Below are 19,124 nucleotides of genomic sequence, written 5' to 3' on the forward strand. Positions count from 1 at the left end.
AGTTCTGGCTCAGGAACGTCAAGTTGAGCTGAATTGAATGAAAGTAGATTTAAAAATTAGTTTTCACCACATTTATGTCAAATAATTTTTTTGCAGCCTTCTGCATCAACAAATGGAATTATATAATATTCTGGTATTTAGCCGAATATCTTAAAATGTCAAACTCATGTAGAAGGTATTTTATTCTTTTACTGTATATCAAGTAAAAGGGTGGATTATTGCTGCCTTACTGTTGCTGTAGCATAACCTTTCTGCTGAAACATACTTATAAGAGCCATTATTTGTTTGTATACATGGTTTCCCCCCAGAATAGCTTGCTGAGCCCGGCGGTTCGGGCAGTAAGCCAGCGGTCTGTTTTTGTGTAAAATGGTAAAATTCTCAGGACAACGTTGGAATGTCGCAGAACAGTGGCCAGAGTTGATACTTATTGGCGCTCTTGCAGATCAGAGAAAATATTAAAATTAACACTGAATTGTCAGTTTATTAAGACAATAAACCAAGATTCATATCATAAGAAATCCTTCACAACAATTCATAGATAAATGCCCACCCCCTCTGACAGTGTAAGTTTTATATGTTTATATATATAAAAAAAAATATATATAACTGAATCGGCTAACCCTTTTTAAGATTGCTGATCGGCCAGAAAACTGCAAATGGTGCATCACTAAAAATCACCTTTTTGTCCTTTGCTCAGCTTATCTTTGTCATTTTTATTGTGATGTAAAACATTCTAGTGTACCAAAAATCAAAAGTAATCTTTGAGGAAGCAAATACGTTTTTACAGCACTGTGTCATAATGCYGTAGAAATAAAAGGACCTGTCATCCAAACAGCACATAGTCTTGTTTATTTCTGTACCTAATGTATTCTGTATGATGTTTTTTGYCTGATAAAAGTAACACATATTCTTTATCATCTAAATCTTGACCTTCTCTGCATCAACTTCACCCCACGCATATTGCACCCAGTCTCTTCGTTCCCTGTGTGTGTGCGCGTGTGTGTGTTTTCCTGAGGAACAAACAGAGAAGCTGTCCWAGTCAAAGATGAGTCAGTACAGCTGGGGTGCAGGTCACTTAACCACAACCCACTCAKATGGGACAGATGGCTCAGCCAGTCGCATGCTGATACATCTTAACTGTACATTCAGGTCTTTGTTTTTGAAGAGAAGAGAGGTATTAGTTCATCAAAAAACATCTGAAAAGGTTAAAAATGAAGCCAAGCCCCCTTCAAAAAAGGTTACTTTAATTTAAATCAGTTAAATTCTCTTGAACCTGGAGTTGGTAGGAAGTGGTGCTTTGTGACTCATGARAAGTTCCTTAGTGCTGTTAGTTCTAGTAGAGAAAATAATCTGTTCACACCCATGAGTGGAAAGCCGTCTGACCTTTGCTCTGACCTTTTAATGTCTTCTGGGATTGATTGGTGGGAAGTAATACATTTTTGATTCGTTTTTGCACATCAGAAAGCTAGATATTGAACACAATGTTGCACCCAAAACTTGCTGCAGTTTTATCTGGTCCAGAAAATCACCGTCTGAGTTATAACTGCCACATAGATAATATTTATTGCTAAAACTACAAATCCCAGGGTGCACTACAACAGCCACAACAGCATATTTGTGCATTCAGTTTGTAATTCCACTTGTCTGCCAAAAATACGACACKAGTTCCCTGAAGTTGTAATCGATTTGTAGGAAGTTGGAGGCCTCTCCTAGTTTGTTCAAAATCCAACATGGCTGCCATTGTTTCAAAACACAATGTTAATCTCARATTGTTTATTTCTAATTTAAATGTAAATTTTCACTTGAGCCCTTCCACTGAGGGYTCACTCATTCTYTGCTTTTCRCCATGTGTGACCAAAAATGTTTTTCCACTTCAGGAACCTTTTGCCAGGAAGTAGAGCAGTTTATGGGGCTTCTATTCAAATATTTAAATATGAAAAAATCWGATTATTCCATATTCATAAACTGCATCAAAACTATAACCTTCCATCTCTAAATGCATCAGCCAAAACTAGAAATTCCCAATACGGCCATGTTAGCATCGGTATTGGCCGATTTTAGTTATTTTTAACATATAGCTATCAGTCCAATATAAACCAGGCCAAAATTAATAACTAAKGTTTTGCTTTTTTTACATTTTTAATCTTGTTGCTGTTTGTGTTTCAGGAGGTTGGCCATGTGGTATTTGTTTGGTCATGTGACGACGATGGCGATGCAGGACAGGAATGTGGGGAGTTTTAGGTGTCTTAAATTTAGTGTAATGTTTTTTGCGGTTATTTTGTATAAAATATTTATAAATAAAATAAAGAAATCAAGCTGGCTGCTAAAAATATTTAATTTTAATTGTTTTGTAAAACATTAATTGCAGAGCAACTGAATCGTATAGCTTTTTATCGTCTCCAAAGCAATTTAAATGGTTTGCAATTGTGCACAGCCTTGAAAAAACGGCAGCAGATGGAGGGTCAGCATTCAGCAGTGGTTTTTAAAACATTTACTGGGAGGCAAAAGCCACTGAAGCCATGTTTTATTGCTTGTTACAGAGCCAACACRCCTCCTTATTTCAGTGACTCGAGTCATGACTCCTTACTACTTCTGACATTTCGTCATTTAGTCACGAGGTCACTAAAGATGAAGTTGTGTAGTTGTGAAGTTGTCTGTGATGACTGCATGTTGGCATTAATGCACTTAAAGACCTTTTATGCTGCATTAAGCTGTCCAACGTATGAATTACAATTCAGCTTTTAAGAGCTGTAAAACCAGAGACTGAGAACCCTAATTAGTGTAGAGTGGTTAATTAGCTACTGGTTTTATTTATTTATTTTTACATTTTTCATTGCCACTGGTGATTGATTGATTAGATTGGTTTGTAATTTCTTTGTCTTTAAGCAGTTGCATGTTTAAAGAAATGGGCAAGTTTTGAATTCCTTCACACTTTGTTGGTTCTTGCTTTGAACACATATTCTACTCAAACAACTCCTATATGCTTTCTTTGCTTGCTCCAGTGAGTAGGGGCGGGCAATTCAGACGTAAAGTTTTATTGCAAYACTTTGCTGTACCATTTTGATAATGATAAAAGTGCTAAGAACTATTTATTGCAACTTTTTTAGGCAACTGTATGACTATTACTGTGTGTCACAGCAATTACAGCCCCACATACACAGATGATGCTCTTGAAAAACATGCCCATTTGTAATATGCTTCTTTAGGACACCAGTCTAGAAAAAGATAAAATCAGAGCTAAGAATTTACCRTCCGTTGAGCTTCTRTGAAAGATTACATTTGGCGACTCGATGACTAAAGAATTGAGTTTTTTTTTTTTCTTTTGTATTTCTTCTTGGTTTCTGAAAACCTTCTCTGCTCTATTGGCATTTTAAAATGGTAAACTGCAGGAAGGCTGCAGTTTGCCATCCTTACTTCTGACTCATCGTTAKTTCTCAATCATTTTCTCTGACCTTTAATGTTTTCCAGGTAGTCTTTACGAGCTCACCCACTATAGATTCCCTAATGGTTCCTTATCTTAAAGCCTAAATTGATGTTTCATTGCAGTAAAGACTGTGGTGGTGTGCTGACAACATAGCCTCATCGTCTGGCATTTTAGGAACTCCTGTAGATAAAATTGTGAAAGCCAGTTGTCRCATGTAAAATGTTTTTATCCAAGGCATGACTGATATGAACGAAACAGAGAAGAACATCCAGATTCTGAACAAGTTAATTGTTGATCAGAACGATGAGTTGAATTTGTATATTTGACAGGGATGTTTAGATGAATACCAACTCTCTGTATCAGCTAAATTAAGGCGAGAGATTTTACAGATGATGGAGAGAACATCTTTAAATGAATTATTTATTATTTTTACCAAATTGCTTGTTGAAGTGAATCAGCTGTGTTGATTAGCGGCTTAGTTTTCATCCTCCTTCCGCTTTTGCTCATGGCAGATTTATGTTTCCCGACTTGCACAGTTTGGATTCTGCATGAGTTTTCTCCATGTCCTTCCCGAAGTCCTCGTTTGGCATCTCTGGATCAGATTGCATTTGGACAATAGACATTTATGGCACTGTTTATTGTTGATCAGAATATAGTTGTATGATACCAACAATATAATGCAGTTAATGGTGGGCACTTGTCGTACTGTGTACCACCCGTCCTTCCAGTTATTCACAACAGTGTTGCTACTTTGACCATTTTCTTCACTGTTGCATCCATTAAAGCATCAATGAATATGAATACATTTTAAAATACGAGTACGTTGTAATACTGTGGATTTGGTGAATGAGTCCATTAATTCCTGCTCTCTATATTTATCCACAYATTTCCCACTATCTGGAGCTGCTCAGGATTTTCCTTCATGCATATTCTGCCGTTTCTTATTGACGTACACGCCTCCGCTCCACCTTTGCCTTTTTCATGCTCCAGTGATCTTGGGTCAGGCCTCCTCTGACAGCAGCATGACTCCACTGGGTTGGCATCTCCTCTTAAGCCCCTCTGCTTTCTCCTCTGTCATCATGTTGGTGAGCCCCTCAATGCTCTCTCTGTCTGTCCCCCTTTTTGGCTGTGGGATATGGGAGGGATTACATAGTGGGACATCTTCCTGTGTTTCATCCAATCAGATGTGAAGCTTAGAAGAACAGGGGTGGCGGGCAGATGTTTAGGAAGGGTCGTCAGACTCTGCGGTTATGCCAGTCCAGTATCGTCCCATTCTGTCCCAGTCCCAGACTGGGAGCCACGAATGCTGGAGTCCTCAAAGCTAAARGGACTTCTGTAATTTTGACAGCCCATTTGGACAGGATGTGAATTTGTTCTATGGTATTTAGGACTCCTTTCTGACTCAGAACAATTTGGATTGGTTGCAATGGAATGAGCATATCTTGAATCAGGACTGCACACTTCATTACATCCCTGAGATTGTTTGTGAGGTATGTGACGAGACAGAAATACTTGGTGTGTAAATACTTGAGAAGCTTAAACTATGATGCTGTATCCAGTGTTTTTGATGTTTTACCTCCCTTTAAGTTAAAAAAAAAATGTCAGAATGATTTAAACTTACCTGAAAAGTCTTTGCTATAAAGCTGAATTGCTGCTAAAAACCGCTCCAACTTCTTTCATAGGTCTTTTATAGAGTTGCATCAATCCACTTTTGTCATCCCAATACCGATATCAGTGGTATAATATCGGCCGTTACCGATCTGTTGCAGAAAAACGGTGCTGACTTAAGATGTTCCTATTTTTAAACACAAACATAAATGTACTAAATTGCACATTTATTTAATAACTCTGCACCAGTAAAGCACATTTAAATACACCAGTAGCATCACAAGCTTGGTTAAGTAAGTAAAATCAAAACAACTAATTTCTTTAGTCAACACAATTAAGAGTAGAACAGCCAATGTAGAGTAAATAATAAAGAAGCTGAAACTGACAAAAACGAGGCATAGAATCAGGTTGAATAGATCTGTGCTTATAGATCAGGCTCATTGTCACCTATACTGGATCTACAAGTTTTATATATAATATTGGGAAAGATACAGATATTAATATCATATCGGTGCATCGCTGGTATTTTTTTTAATGTTCATCTTGCTTAACCGTATAATCAAATAACCTTTTAGTAGAGAAGTTCATATTTTTTCTGCTATCTGTTCTGGTCTGTATGAATCCAAACAACTAATCACAGCTGAATTGCGGCGCTGCTGGTAGCAGCATGTTCTCACTTTCTGTATCCAGAGACGGCGGTTGCCAAAATAAAACCGACAACAAAAGGAAACACTTTGTTGTGTTTGTTTTTTAATCTGGTTTAGTTTAGCTTTTAAGAATAAATCGGATTACTGGCCTTGCAATAGGTAATTGCATTATATACAAATGTGCTGTTATGTTACTTGACTTGATGCAACTTCTGCAGCTTTTCTGATAACCTGCATGCATACAATATATTGACTGAATGGATCTAGTAAACAATAAAACAGTGTGAAGTGAGAAAGGAGCTCACCTACTACCCTGGATTCCTTTTTCATTTTCTTTTCTTTTTTTATTTAATCTGTCAATCATTCTGTGCTAAATTAATTTAATAATTTTTTTAGAATCCCTTTTTTCATGATGATTATGATTTAGAATATTTCAGACAGTTTTTTTATGTAGGATCTCAACATTTGCTCTCTTTTAAACAATACTGTAATGATGATATCAGTTATGGTATATCTGCCTATTATCATCTTTTCTGTCTTTGCCATCTGTGCTTTCATCACTCTGTCATTTTTAGCATTTAGTCATTTGTGTGGCTAAATATTACATTATCTTAATGCAACACTTGGATTATATTGGACAACAATGTTTGCACGCAGTCTTTTGTGATATGAATATTGCACACACTACAATGACATTCATTATTAATGATATGCTGTGCAGCATTTTGTGGTGTGCATTTGTATTCAACCCCCTCTACACTATGATGTCCCCAAATGAAATCCTGCACAACCTGTTGCTTTCAGAAGTCTGTGTGTAATTTAACCTCAGTATAAATGCAGCTGATCTGTGAATACCTCTTTAGTGAACAAAAAGATCAAGAGTCACATCCCAAACTGTGGGATTTGTCCCCAAACAGGGAATTAAACTTGCTAGTCGTGGTATTATGCTGTGGAATAGAGAAGCTGGATTAAAGAGGGAGTAAATGTTTTCTAATTTTATATATATTGTTTTGACTAGTTAATTTAGGTTCAAGGTAAACTAAAATACATGAAAATGCATTAGTTTGTTGGAAAGTTCTAGTCAAAGACCAGACCTTAACCTAATTAAGGATCTAGCTCAGGGGTGGGCAATCCAGGTCCTCGAGGGYCGGTGTCCTGCAACTTTTAGATGCATCTCTTCTTCAACACTCCTGAGTCAAATAATGAGGTCGTTAGCAGGACTCTGGAGAACTTGACTGCAATTAGGAGGTGATTCAGCTGTTGGTTTCAAGTGTGTTGGACCAGGGAGACATCTAAGAGTTGCAGGACACCGACCCTCGAGGATCAGGATCACCCACCCCGATCTAGCTTCAGCTATATAGCAATAAAGAATGTGTTCAAATATCAGTTTGTTCCCTTTTCCACAGCAAAGTGTAAACATTTAGATTTTTTTTCTAGTAATTTGAAAAGGAAAATTGTTTCACTCCACAGCATTTTTGTTTTGTTTTATTTAGCAAACCCCATGCTTCTCGTTTTGGGGTTGTACGACTTTCCCCGTTGTCAACAATCATAGCCTGGACAGGCTTAGCCAGGCTGTAACCTAAGCTCCTGGTCCTCTTGTTCCCCTCAGGGTAACATGACCCAGGATTGCTTTGTCACATGCTGGAGAGAGAGGTTCCCTCCCCACACTCGCACTGCCTTTGTCCAACACAACACTGGCCGTCAGTTTAGCTTTTGCAATTAAATTCAACATTGAGGTGGCCGTGCCTCCGAGGCTCTGGCTTTAATAAGTTTAGGCCTCGTTTGGACTCTGTGGTTGTATTTGTGATTATACAACACAGGCTTTTTGAAGTGGAATGTTTAAAACATGAGCTGCATGTGAGAGTGATGTGAATTACAGCTTACAGTTTAATATCCAAGTCCTTCACATCTTCGCAACTGTCTTGGTTTTGTTTGTGAAGTGGAAAAGGCGGATGATGCGTCTCGGTGTGGGACTGGGCCCAGTAACAAAGAGACGCCCTGTGGACAGCAAACAGCTGAAAAATGACAAAAACAAACCAACACGGACACAAAGCTTTCAGTTTGATTTGTTTAATCTGTGGTTATTCTGGTCTTTTGTCTAAGCTTTATAGAAGTTGCTTATCAGCTGGATCTTGACTGTATCTGTATTTCATGTTATTCGGCATACTTCAGCCGATGTCTAAGCATGATCCGATCAATCAGTTCATTGCAAGATAAAGTTAAAATGAGCTCAGTAATTTCTATTTTGAAGGGCAAATTTGTTTAGAGACGTCATAATCCATTTTATATATTGCTTTAGTTGAGTGAAGTTTTTATTTCCTTATTATTTGTTGTTTTTGGTTATGTGTTTATTTTGGACATTTAAAATATCTTCCAGTTCCATTGTGGAGTGTTTTGTACGAGATTCAAGTTTATTAGTCTTTGAGAGGGAAAACGTGCATTATTATGCCATTATCAACATATTATTTGAAAATGGTCTGAAAGCAACAATATTGTTGTTTAGTACAATAATTTCTGGGACAATTTCTTGTCCAGCAAAATTTGTTATTGTGAAAAGCCTTCTGATAACACATTTAAAAAAAGAAATCAATAAGTTTCATCACAGTTTAATTTGTTCAAAAAATATGTTTCCCCTACCAGAGAGAGATTGTGCAGAAAAAAAAGAGGGTGAGAAAAATGTGGCTAGGTTGCAACTCATTAATACAATAACAATCATACTGAGATTGTGTTTGTTCCTAATATTGTGCAGCTGTAGCTCTTCGTGCAGTTAAACTACAGATGCGCTGTGATATTTTTAATCTGATGCCAGTGATTTGTTTTGTAGTCAGAGTAGCTGAGACCAAAATGATCCCAGTGCTTTTTAATCTGTCACAGGCATCAATTTGTGCAGTTTGTTTCAAGAATATCGCCGCTCACAGCGGCAGGGTCAGAGCAGCTCTGTTATGCTACTTCTGATTTGTTCTTCTTCAGACTTTGAGGCGTTTCTTTTTTGGACCGTTATTCTCTCTGGTTTTGGATGCTGTGCAGCTGGAAGTATTTTTGTTCTTTTTTTTGTTGTCAGATGGTTATTATGACATCTATAGCAGCAAGGTGGGTTTTTTTTCTTCAACAACTAGGAGAAGCTAATATGAAGCTTAAATTATACCTGAATTACGACCCCAAATCCCAGAGGAGTTGAAAAGGTTTCATGGATGCAAACATTTTCATTCTTAACATTTTTTTCATGGATGAAAAGGAAAAAGCAAAAAGCCAATGTAAGATTTACTTTTAGTTTCTGATACTATTACATACCTGAAAATTTGACTTTTAATCATTTTGCAGAGCAGAGAGAAGGAGGAAATTCAAATCATCTCTTCAGTCAGTCATAACGGGCAACAATCTTTTCGCCAAATCCGATGTCTGCCTGCCTGACTTTCCAGCCAGCCAGACATTTAAAGGGGAGCTGCAAAAGCAAATGAGGTGGATTAGCAGAGCTTGCCAACAACTGATTGTCTCACCCAGGACATGTTACTGTAGAATATTGTCTCTGCTGTCAGAAATTGGGCAGTCATTCTTAAGTCAGAGGTCTCTACAGATTTGTTGCAAAATTGACTGCTGCCGAAGATCCTTCCTGCTCACAGCATCACCATACACAACTCTGAAGATACACTGATTTGAGTTACGACAACTTTTAATCTCCCTTTCGAATAAGTAGTAGCTTTGAATTCATTACAGTGTTTTTAATTTTGTTGTAGTGCTTGATTTTTTTTGCTAGTATGAATTGAGTGTCCGCTGTTGTCCATAAAACCTTTTTTATGGCGCACAGCCTGTGAAGTCATATATCTGTTCTCCTTTCGTCTGCTTTTCCTCTGTCTGCTGATTCTAAATTTAAACTTTTGTGAACTGTGTGCTGCTCTTTAGTTCTGCAGAGGCTGCAAAATGCATTTGAACAAAATGAGTCAATTGCCCGTTTCTCTTTATAGATTTGGTTATTCACTTAAGTCAAAGTGCGACAGCCAACTATGTAGCTTTTGTTCTGGATAACCCAGACGCATAGTTCTGGTTGCGGGCCTCTTCCCTCCGGCACTCGCTGTTCTCCAGTGAGAGCATTTTAGCTGGTGGAAAGGGCCCACAAGCTATGCGGCCCAGAATAAGGCATTAATAAGGCATTTGGTCATACTGCGGTGATCTTGGAATGGCACGGTCATGGTGAGAACATGCATATAACCTTTGACCTCGTTTCTGTTCTCGCCCTACAGGCATGGAAGAAGCGGTGGTTTATTCTTCGCAGTGGCCGAATGACGGGCGACCCAGATGTGCTGGAGTACTACAAGAATGACACTGCCAAGAAGCCCATTCGAGTGATCGACCTGAACTTATGTCAACAAGTAAGTATTAGTTTCTTTTTCAAACTTTTCAAACATTAAGATTTTCCCCCCAAAAATGTAATATTTAGATTTATTCACGTTTGGCATTTTCAAAGCAACAAGCAGTATTTTATCTCTGGGATGTTTGATTGGAGAATGCCAGAGAATAGAAACAGTTGCACCTGAAATTATTCATTCAATTATTTAATGCACAAATTTGAGAGTTACTTGTGAAGCTTTTGAGTGTATCTTAATGTGCCGCGTTATCAAATAAATAAGTCAGTTCAGCACTGTATCTGATCTATTTCGATCCATATTAAGCCTCACTTAATAATCCAAATAATTATTATTAGATTGCCAAAAATAAAAGCTGGAAATATCTTATAACATGCTGTAAACATGTTCTAACAGCGTTCCTGAGGAATCTTGGGTTTATGATCAGCCACCTTTTTTTTTTTTTTTAAATCACGCCAGAGATTAGAGTTCAAGTCAGGCATCCAGTAGGGCTGTAGCTAACGATAAATGCCCCGATAAAAAGCAACTAAACTTATCGTTTCAGGTGGATGCTGGGCTGTCGTTCAGGAAGAAAGACTTGGAGAACAGCTTCATATTCGACATCAAGACGATCGACCGCGTTTTCTACCTGGTGGCCGACACCGAAGAAGACATGAATAAGTGGGTGCGCAACATCTGCGACATCTGTGGTTTTAACCCTACCGACGAGGGTAAGGATGGCCGACAGAGCAGTGTGTTTATTTTTTATTTTAGTCATGCCAGCGTTATGAATTTGCAGCCTTTCATCCAGACATTCATTTCGCAACATCATTGGTTTGACAAGCCTTTAAGACTCATAAAACTTCAGTTGATTTGTCCTGGATTAGGTTGAGTCAATATATTGCCATTATTGATTAGTTTTGATTCGGCCTTTATGTCTGTATCTATTTGCTTGCGGTCACATTTTGCTCTCCAGATGTCTTGTTCTCTGCGACAGAGTTAGGTGAGTGAGCTGAATGTGCAGGAAAGTCTCTATTCAGCACAGTTCTTAGCCAAGGTCTAATGATCCATGTGCTGATCCATGTGTGCATCCAGTCCAGGCTCATGTTACTCTTGTTCCCAGTACTGGATAATCAAAGCATTGTGTGCCTGCAGGTCTTGCCGACTTTCTTTCGCTCCCGGCCTTTTATCTGGCTTTCATTCTCTCCTGTTTGCCGACTCCTTTTTCTCTCTCTTGTCTCGGAGCCAAATTGCAATCTGTGCTATTTGCACCGTGCACTTAGCCGTCTCTCATTTCTCCTCCCCCGCTATTAAACTGGTGCAAATTTTAGTGTGATTGCCACTGAAAACGAGTCCAGTAGTTCAGACCATTAAGCTTCATTTTCCTTTTGAATTTTTACAAATGAGTTACTGATTAGGCTGCTGCAAGGTCATCCTTGAAACCATGCTGCCAGTTCTTTTTCATGGCTCGTGTTGCAGGGAAACGCTGATAGTGGCGTTTATCATTTCTGTTTTACAGAATGTTAGAGCTCACTTTTAACTGTAGATGAGAAAACTAACAGACTTTTCAAGGAGAAACCTGCTGCACAGATAGATATTCTTGCAGCTAGGCCTTCGCGGCGCTCATGAAAAAGCGTCCTTGGCTGTCTTTCTGCTTGCTTTTCTCTGCATGTGTGACCCAACTCCCACTCGAACGTGGCCAACCTACTTGTAAAGGGTTGTGTAGCTGAACAAATATTGGCAGAAAATAACATTTTCTGGGCTCGGGGAATGCAGGCTTACTGTAGAAGTTGTAAATTAATGTACAACAAGGATGTTTCYGATTTTCCTCTAAAGACTCRAAACTTAAAACCGTACGTGGCAGAAAGCAGAAGAAGATTGCAGCAATGGCAGATGTTCAGACTTTAAATGATTTTATATGTACATRCCTTGTAAAAGTATCCACACCCCTTTTAACTTTTTCCTATATTGTCACATTTAATCAAATCTTCCAGTATCTGAGACACAGTAAATGCTTGACGGTTATAATTGGGCTGAAACGATTAATCTRATTAGTCTTGGTGAATTGAAATAACTAATTTAGTAATTGATTAATCGATGTGAAGTCAAGTTGAAAGCATTGAGCTTTTCATATGTTGATGTTTAGCTGCAAATGCATTCTTTGACACAAATGATAAAGGGTTCACTAAAGGAATGATATTTCATTTTAGGCAAGRAAAATTTGTATTTTCTTATTTAAAAAATAAATGTCATTATTTTCTCATTTCAGTACATTTCTAATATTGGATTTATAAAAGAGGCTTTRGTGTTTAACGAAAAATCTACAGAATGTGAAAATTTTACCCAATTAATTGTGAAAATAATTGAAAGATTGATAGGTTTACTAAAAATAATTATCCTGCTTCACTGTCACCTCTCACTGCTTGTGTCTGCAGCAACACTTCTGAGATGAGTTTTTAGTTGCACAGTAACTGAATATGGTTTAAAATATAGYAAATAGTAATTGTACTATACTGGTTAGTTAGTCAACAATAATTAATCAGCGAGTTTATATCATAAAACCTGACCTGAACATTCCTGTACAGAAAACATCTCACAGTTTTCCATGCATCTTGTACATTTTTCTATAAATTACCCTGTTACTTTACTCACCTTAGTAAAGCACTTTGAATCCAAATGATTCCACGCTTTTTCTTTTTATTTGTAAAAAAGTGAAACCATTCACTTTACAGTAATGTTCTGCTTTGTGCCGGTTTGTCAAATAAAATGCATTAGAGTTTCTCGCTGACAAAATGCGGAAACATTTTGAAGGGTGTGTATTCTTTGCGAGGCGCTGTAGAAATGAACTCTGGGAYCTTGTTTGTGTGAACAAAAACACAAACAAATAGAAAAAACGAAGAATGGCAAAATATTTATCAGCATATGTTGTCTTTCAGTGCAGCTCAGCAGTGAGCTGCAGCAGGAGGCTTTGAAAGGAAGAATTTGATAAATCGCGGCGCGACAAAGCAAAGACCTTGATGAAATGGCGTCTCAGAATATATTCAAGCTGAACTTGCATGAATAAAGCTTTTGATTTGTCSCTTTATGTTCATGCTGTAAATGAAACAAAAGGTGTGAATGCTTATTGATGAGACCCTCTGAATGTAAATTCACAGAACCGCCACACTTGGCTTACGTCTGGTAGCAGCTGTTTGCATCCATGTTCTTCGCCTCACGATCGATTTTAATTATGAGTTTCCAAGAGTTTTCATTTAGGTGCAAGTCGTGAAATGATGCGCTTCGGGGCTTTCTCACATTGATCGAGAAGGTGTGAGTTACTGTTTACCACCTTTGACCAGAGCTTCGGTTCAGAGCTTACATTTGATGAGAATGTAAAGAAACACATGACCTGTCCTTGGGTTGTTTTTCTCCAGGCTCGGCTTGCGTTCAGTACATGTGGCCTTCATGTTCAGACAGCATTCAGATTAAAAGTTGATACAGCTCAGCTCAAAAGGTTTCTGACTGCGGCGTCGTATTAAAATTAGGTTGCTAGGAAACAGCTTGAGTGTATATTTAATCCCAGCTGATTGTTTTGCTTCATGTCTAACTTCATTACTCACCCGCATGACCTGTTGARTCTCTGTGAGAAATGTCCTCACCGTCTGTTCAGCCTCTTCTACCTATTAGTTTTCTCCAGAAATCTTTAACTCCATTACCTCCCTGAAGCCTTTAAGATATTGAAATTGTAAATCTGCGTCATTCTAATTATGTAGGAGCTACCAAAAGATTAAAATAAACAAATGATTCGATTAATTTTTTAAAACGTGCATCTAAAGACATGATGAAACTGAAACATTCAGATGTTTACATGTAAGAGGAAGGATTTTAAACTCTAAATACAGTCATAAATACAGTCAACTCATTTGAACTCTTTATCAAAAGAAAAAGGCATAACTCTGTTCCTATTGGAATGATGATAATCACCACAACATAATCCGTTTGAAATGGAAATGCTTTCTGTTACTGAATAATGCTCCTCTTCTGTATCCTAGCACTGAAATGCAAATGTGTAGAAACAAGAGTTTCCATTTAACAGGGATAGTTTACGAAAAATGTTTAACAAATTGGAGGTAATTTGTACATGGTGTTGCTGAATTATTTGGATAAATAAAACATTTTTCSTCATGACATCATTGCTTTACAATAAGCTTGTAAACAAATACCATTTCCACCGCTACTGTCTCAGCCTACTGACTCCTCTAGGGAGTTTTAAAAGTCATTAAATTTGACATTTTTATTTCTGGATATGTCGTTAATAATAATGTCATCAAGATGATGTAAAGAAATTGTATTTATATGAGTAACTGTAGTCCTCTCAGGCCTGTCTGCTGTGATAAAGCCTTTGGTAGCTCAGTTTTATGAGTGCAGGAGAAACCGATTAGGAATCAAGTGACCCAACTCTCCAGTTTGTTAGTTTTGCATTCAAACATGCCTGATGTTGATGGTCAGGCTCATAATTTTCCCGTTAAAACAACACGCCCTTTTACAAATAAAGCAAATATTTATTTGCTTYGTAGCRTGTTGTAGACAGAATAATTTGGGAYGCATTAACTATACAGTACGTGTTACGACCATGAAAATACAGAATTTTGCTGCGTACAGTCCTACTGCTAGTTTAGCAGAAGCATCTTTCTCCATTGACTTTTACATCCTTGGCATTAAATACACAATTTATTCATGCTGGCTTTTTTGTTGTTGTTGTTGTTGTTGTTGTTGTTGTCTCACTTACTGTTTGTGCCACAATAAATTTCACATTCTCTCAGATTGTTGTTCTGAATAAGATAAATTTCCAGCCATAGTTRACCACAGCCATMTTTCTTTTCTCCTGCAGATAATTCAAAAAATCTTCAGCCGTCAGGCGCTGTCGTGGACACCCCTCCGCACCAATCTATAGGTAACATGGTYGGCCCRACTTCGTCGTTGCTGGGCGTCGTCCCTCCTCCGTACCAGCCGGTCAGCGTGCGACACCTAGACTCTCAGTCCAGCTCAGAGGACCCGCAGGATTACCTGTGGCTCGCCAACTGTGAGAGCAAAAAGCCTGAAACCTACAGGTGACACCAATTGTCTAAATGATTGATTTTGATTTATTTCAAACAGGTTTTTAAAAACAAGAAAACAAGTAGACCGGTGGACAGAGAAAATATCAGCATACAGAAGAAACGTACAATTTCCACACTTCAATATGATTCTGAATTTTTTAAAATAATTGAAAATGTAATTTGAATGTGATTTACTTAAAATAAAAAATAATGTATTGCTGCTAARATAACAGTGATTATTACAGTTGTAACAAGACCCTTCATACTTTTTAAGTATTTAGATTTTTAACACATAAACTAGAAGTATCAAATAAACTCCCACTATTTGATACTGTTATGCTGAAATCAGCTGCTTAACACCCACTTGTAGATTGACGATAGTTGTTTTAAAACAATCTTACATAAATAAGAGTGATGATTGTGTTTTCTCTTTAACTTTTTGCTACATTTGTTGATCTTGTAAGCAACTGAAAATGTATTTGCCTTCTTTAAGTCAGACAAATAACCCTACACTTTYTCTGGCATCTCATTCAAGCACGGCGACAGTAAAGCGAAAACTTTTTGAAATTGTGAAGCTGTCCCTTGTCTTGTCTAGAATGTTTTTAAACTGGAACAAAAAATCTAGAAATTTGGAAAATATTAGAAATATATTTAAAAAAATCCATCCGAATTATTCCCTGTGAGGTTCACCTTGACCCTTTCTGTTTTCTAACTTCACTGCTGCTCTGGTGKTTGTAGCTCAGTGGACTGCCAGGCCCCACTGGAGGGCTATCAGGAATATTTGCTCCTGGAGGAGTGTGAGAGCAGGACTCTACCTCCACAGACTAGTGTGTGAGTGGCCAGAACCCGACTGGACCTGCCTGCCTGTGTGGAGTGCTGAACGCTTGTGAATCACAGGAATGCAAATCACTTTGTTCGTCACTCTAAATGTAAATGGGTGATATTAATGCTGGATTTGAGACGGATGGATTTTCTTATTGTGTTTTTATAACCCACTCTGAGATTAAAATGTTCTCAACGTGTTTTTGCCTGCATATTAAACTACCCAGGGTTTTTTCCTTTGCTTTTGTTCACGATGCACGAAAAAGCGTCGAGCGAGCGGCTGAAAAAGTCTTAAATTCATGAATGTAAAATTAAGGCCTTAAATTTTGTAAAGGAAGGACAAAATAAACATAGTTTTGACTTTTCATCAGGCAACGCCATCATCAGCCTTGAGTCACTTAATTCTGTGACAGAAGGCAGTTCAGGCTACCGCTAACTAGCTGCTAATATACTTTTAGCTAGTTAGCTTTTTCCCATCTGTCAAGTGCAAATTTACTGCCAGAATGGCAATTGATGTTTTCAACCAAAGTTTTGTTTCCATCTTGTTTATTATTTCTAAAGGGCCAGTATATGACAGACAAATGAATGAGAAGAGAATTTAGTGMTAATAAAAAATTACTTTTTATCTAAAATCTTTACCAGAGTAAAAAGTTTACCACAATACAAACAATACTAAAAAAGCAGAATGAAAATAAGGATTACTTCATCAGTGCCTTCATATGTGATCATCTATGAGCCAAAATTTGAAGTTTGTTGATAAAAAAGACTGATTTGTTCTTAATTTAAATTGTYAAAAGGAATGTCATTTCTGTTGTGATGAAATTTAATTTATAATGGTCTTAAGAATAGTTACATTTGAGTTGCAGAAACCCTGCTGTGTGATGCACAAAGTAATGCTAACATAATACAAGTTGCCAAAGTGGCTGATTAAATATAGCTTTGTCATTAACTGCCTGCCGGAGTGGTGTGGGGGTTTTCTGTGACTGTGTGGGTTTTCTGCTCCTCTAAGTGAAGTGTGTTCTGTTCTCAGAGCCCAGGCAGAATGCTCCAAGTCTACCTCTTCAGAGACGGACCTGAATGACAACCTCCCATCCCACCGCACGCCCCCATCCGCCACCTCCTTACCCAAACACACCTCGCACAACGGCTTCTTCCCGCAGCACCAGCCTCCAGCTTCCGCTCCTTCCTTCTACGACTCGCCTCCCTCGCGCGGCACCTCCACCTCGTCCGACGCTGGCATCTATCACCTCCCTCGCAGCTACTCGCAGGACACGGTGCTGCTCCCGAAGTCGGCCACCTCCCCGCCGGCCAACCCGGACGGCGGGGACGAATCTGGACTTTACGTCTTCAACATACCGATGAGGAAGACGTCATTCGTGGAGTCGCACATGCGCAATCTTTCCGTCAGCTACGACATCCCTCCCACGCCCGGCGCTAACTCCACCTACCAGGTCCCCCGCACGATGTCGACGTCGACGGGTGTCGGAGGCTCGGAGGGCGGGGGCGATGTCGTCCCCCCTCCCAGACCGCCCAAACCTTCACTCAGCTCCAYCTCAGGGCTCCCGCCGCCCCCTGCTGAGCGCTCGCCTACGGACACCTACTGCGTGCCTCGCTCGGCCTCGGAGACGGACGGAAATTACTGCGTGCCGACGAGCGCCGGGAGCAAGGCTCTCCGCAGCAACACGATCGGCACCATGGACTGTTCACGGCTCCGCAAAGGTTTGTGCTCAAGGTCTTACAAAAAGTGTTTACAGGCCTTTTACACATTTAGATATTYAACAACCACAAAATTTGTAATATTTTACTGGGGTTTCAATGGGGATGCACCAATCCTCTTTTTTACTTTCAGTTGTTTTAGTAGTAAAGAAATAAAAATAAAAAAAAAGTTCATCAAAATGGGTGATTGGGATTGGATATGGTAATGTTTTGTTATGAGCAACTGATGGAGAAAAGTTATTTATTTATTTTAAAGTAGAAGCAAATGAAAGGAACTTTGATTAAAACAGAGSAAACACATTTACCACTCAATGTTCCCCTAGTGGTGAAAAAAGTTAATGCTAAAATTAAATCCAAKGTTGTTTCAGTAAAATCTTGTAAGAAACTTTGGTGAAAGCAGAAAAATATCCTGGATTAGTCAAGTTTTTGACTTTATGTAACTGGAGCTGCAAGCATGTTTTCTTACATGTGACTGAGCCAAGACATTATTTCCAAAATGATTCTCTTCTGTTTGTTTCCTTGTCTACCGACAAAGAAACCAAAGTAAATAAAAACTGCTTCCTTAAAAAAAGTATTCCCAGCAGGTGTGCCASTAACTATGACAGTGGTGAGTCTGTTAATAATAAATAACAAAGATTTTCTTCTCACTAAATGCGATACTAAAATTTTCAATGAGATTTCCTGCTGCGATAAAATGGTGTTTATGGATTTTTACACATCTTCACCTTTGGAAACCATAAATTCAGACACCACTTGAAATGTTTGTTCACTTCTTCACTTACTGTAACCATTATTTGAAGYTGRAACTCTTGATTGTCTTTTAAGCATTTCCTTACTTAAAAACATGAATGAGAATGCTAATASTGTRTTTAGCATCTTGGCAGATTAGTAATAAAGSACATGTTTTACCCTTTTTTTTAACAGATTTTGGATCACAGGACTTCTATGACATTCCCAGATCATTCTCCTCAGACAAAAGCTGTTCGTTTGACTTCAATGAAAGCTTCAACAGCTACTTTGTAAGTGTTTCTCATAGAGATATTAGTTTATTCGACTATTATAGAAAACAAAGGTTGTGGCTTACAGCAAAGCATTCAAGGCTCCACATTTCATTGTCCTACATCAGCTTACATAACATTTTCTCCACATTGTCCAAGCAACACAAAGAAACCATCATTCTCCTTCCACCTTTGTGAAATAGATSTCTTCAATACTGCTGAAAAATCACCACATCCTACACATCTTAGCGCAAAAACGTTTTAACAAAAAACTTCAGTTTTTTCAAAATTGCATTGTTTCCATAAACCAATTWGATTTTTGTTATTTCAGTTTGTACAATGTTATGGTTAATGGAAASACAGTTGGAGTAATGTGGCTTGAATCCTCTGCGCCTAAAGCTAGAAAGGTCAATTTTGTTTTCATCAGTCCATAAGGCGATGCACCTTTTTTCTTTAGGCCAGTTAATGTCCGCCATGACAAGCTTTAACAT

At 38.3% G+C, this 19,124-nt stretch overlaps 1 protein-coding gene across 14 annotated transcripts in view; it reads left to right on the forward strand.

Annotated features, from left to right (window-relative positions):
• Positions 1-19,124, forward strand: part of gab1 (GRB2-associated binding protein 1) — a 63,148-nt gene that overhangs the window by 30,447 nt on the left and 13,577 nt on the right. For 11 of the 14 annotated variants that reach the window (XM_017305977.1, XM_008420045.2, XM_008419975.2 and 8 more), the window contains 6 exons: positions 9,918-10,046; positions 10,585-10,750; positions 14,890-15,109; positions 15,836-15,928; positions 16,950-17,638; positions 18,560-18,654. In XM_017305977.1, coding sequence (XP_017161466.1) covers positions 9,918-10,046; positions 10,585-10,750; positions 14,890-15,109; positions 15,836-15,928; positions 16,950-17,638; positions 18,560-18,654 — 1,392 coding nt within the window. The remainder of the gene's footprint in view (positions 1-9,917; positions 10,047-10,584; positions 10,751-14,889; positions 15,110-15,835; positions 15,929-16,949; positions 17,639-18,559; positions 18,655-19,124) is intronic. The other 3 variants (XM_008419981.2, XM_008419994.2, XM_008420040.2) reach the window with 1 other exon arrangement.

Source organism: Poecilia reticulata, linkage group LG1, assembly GCF_000633615.1.
Source record: "Poecilia reticulata strain Guanapo linkage group LG1, Guppy_female_1.0+MT, whole genome shotgun sequence".
Classification (NCBI taxonomy): domain Eukaryota; kingdom Metazoa; phylum Chordata; class Actinopteri; order Cyprinodontiformes; family Poeciliidae; genus Poecilia; species Poecilia reticulata.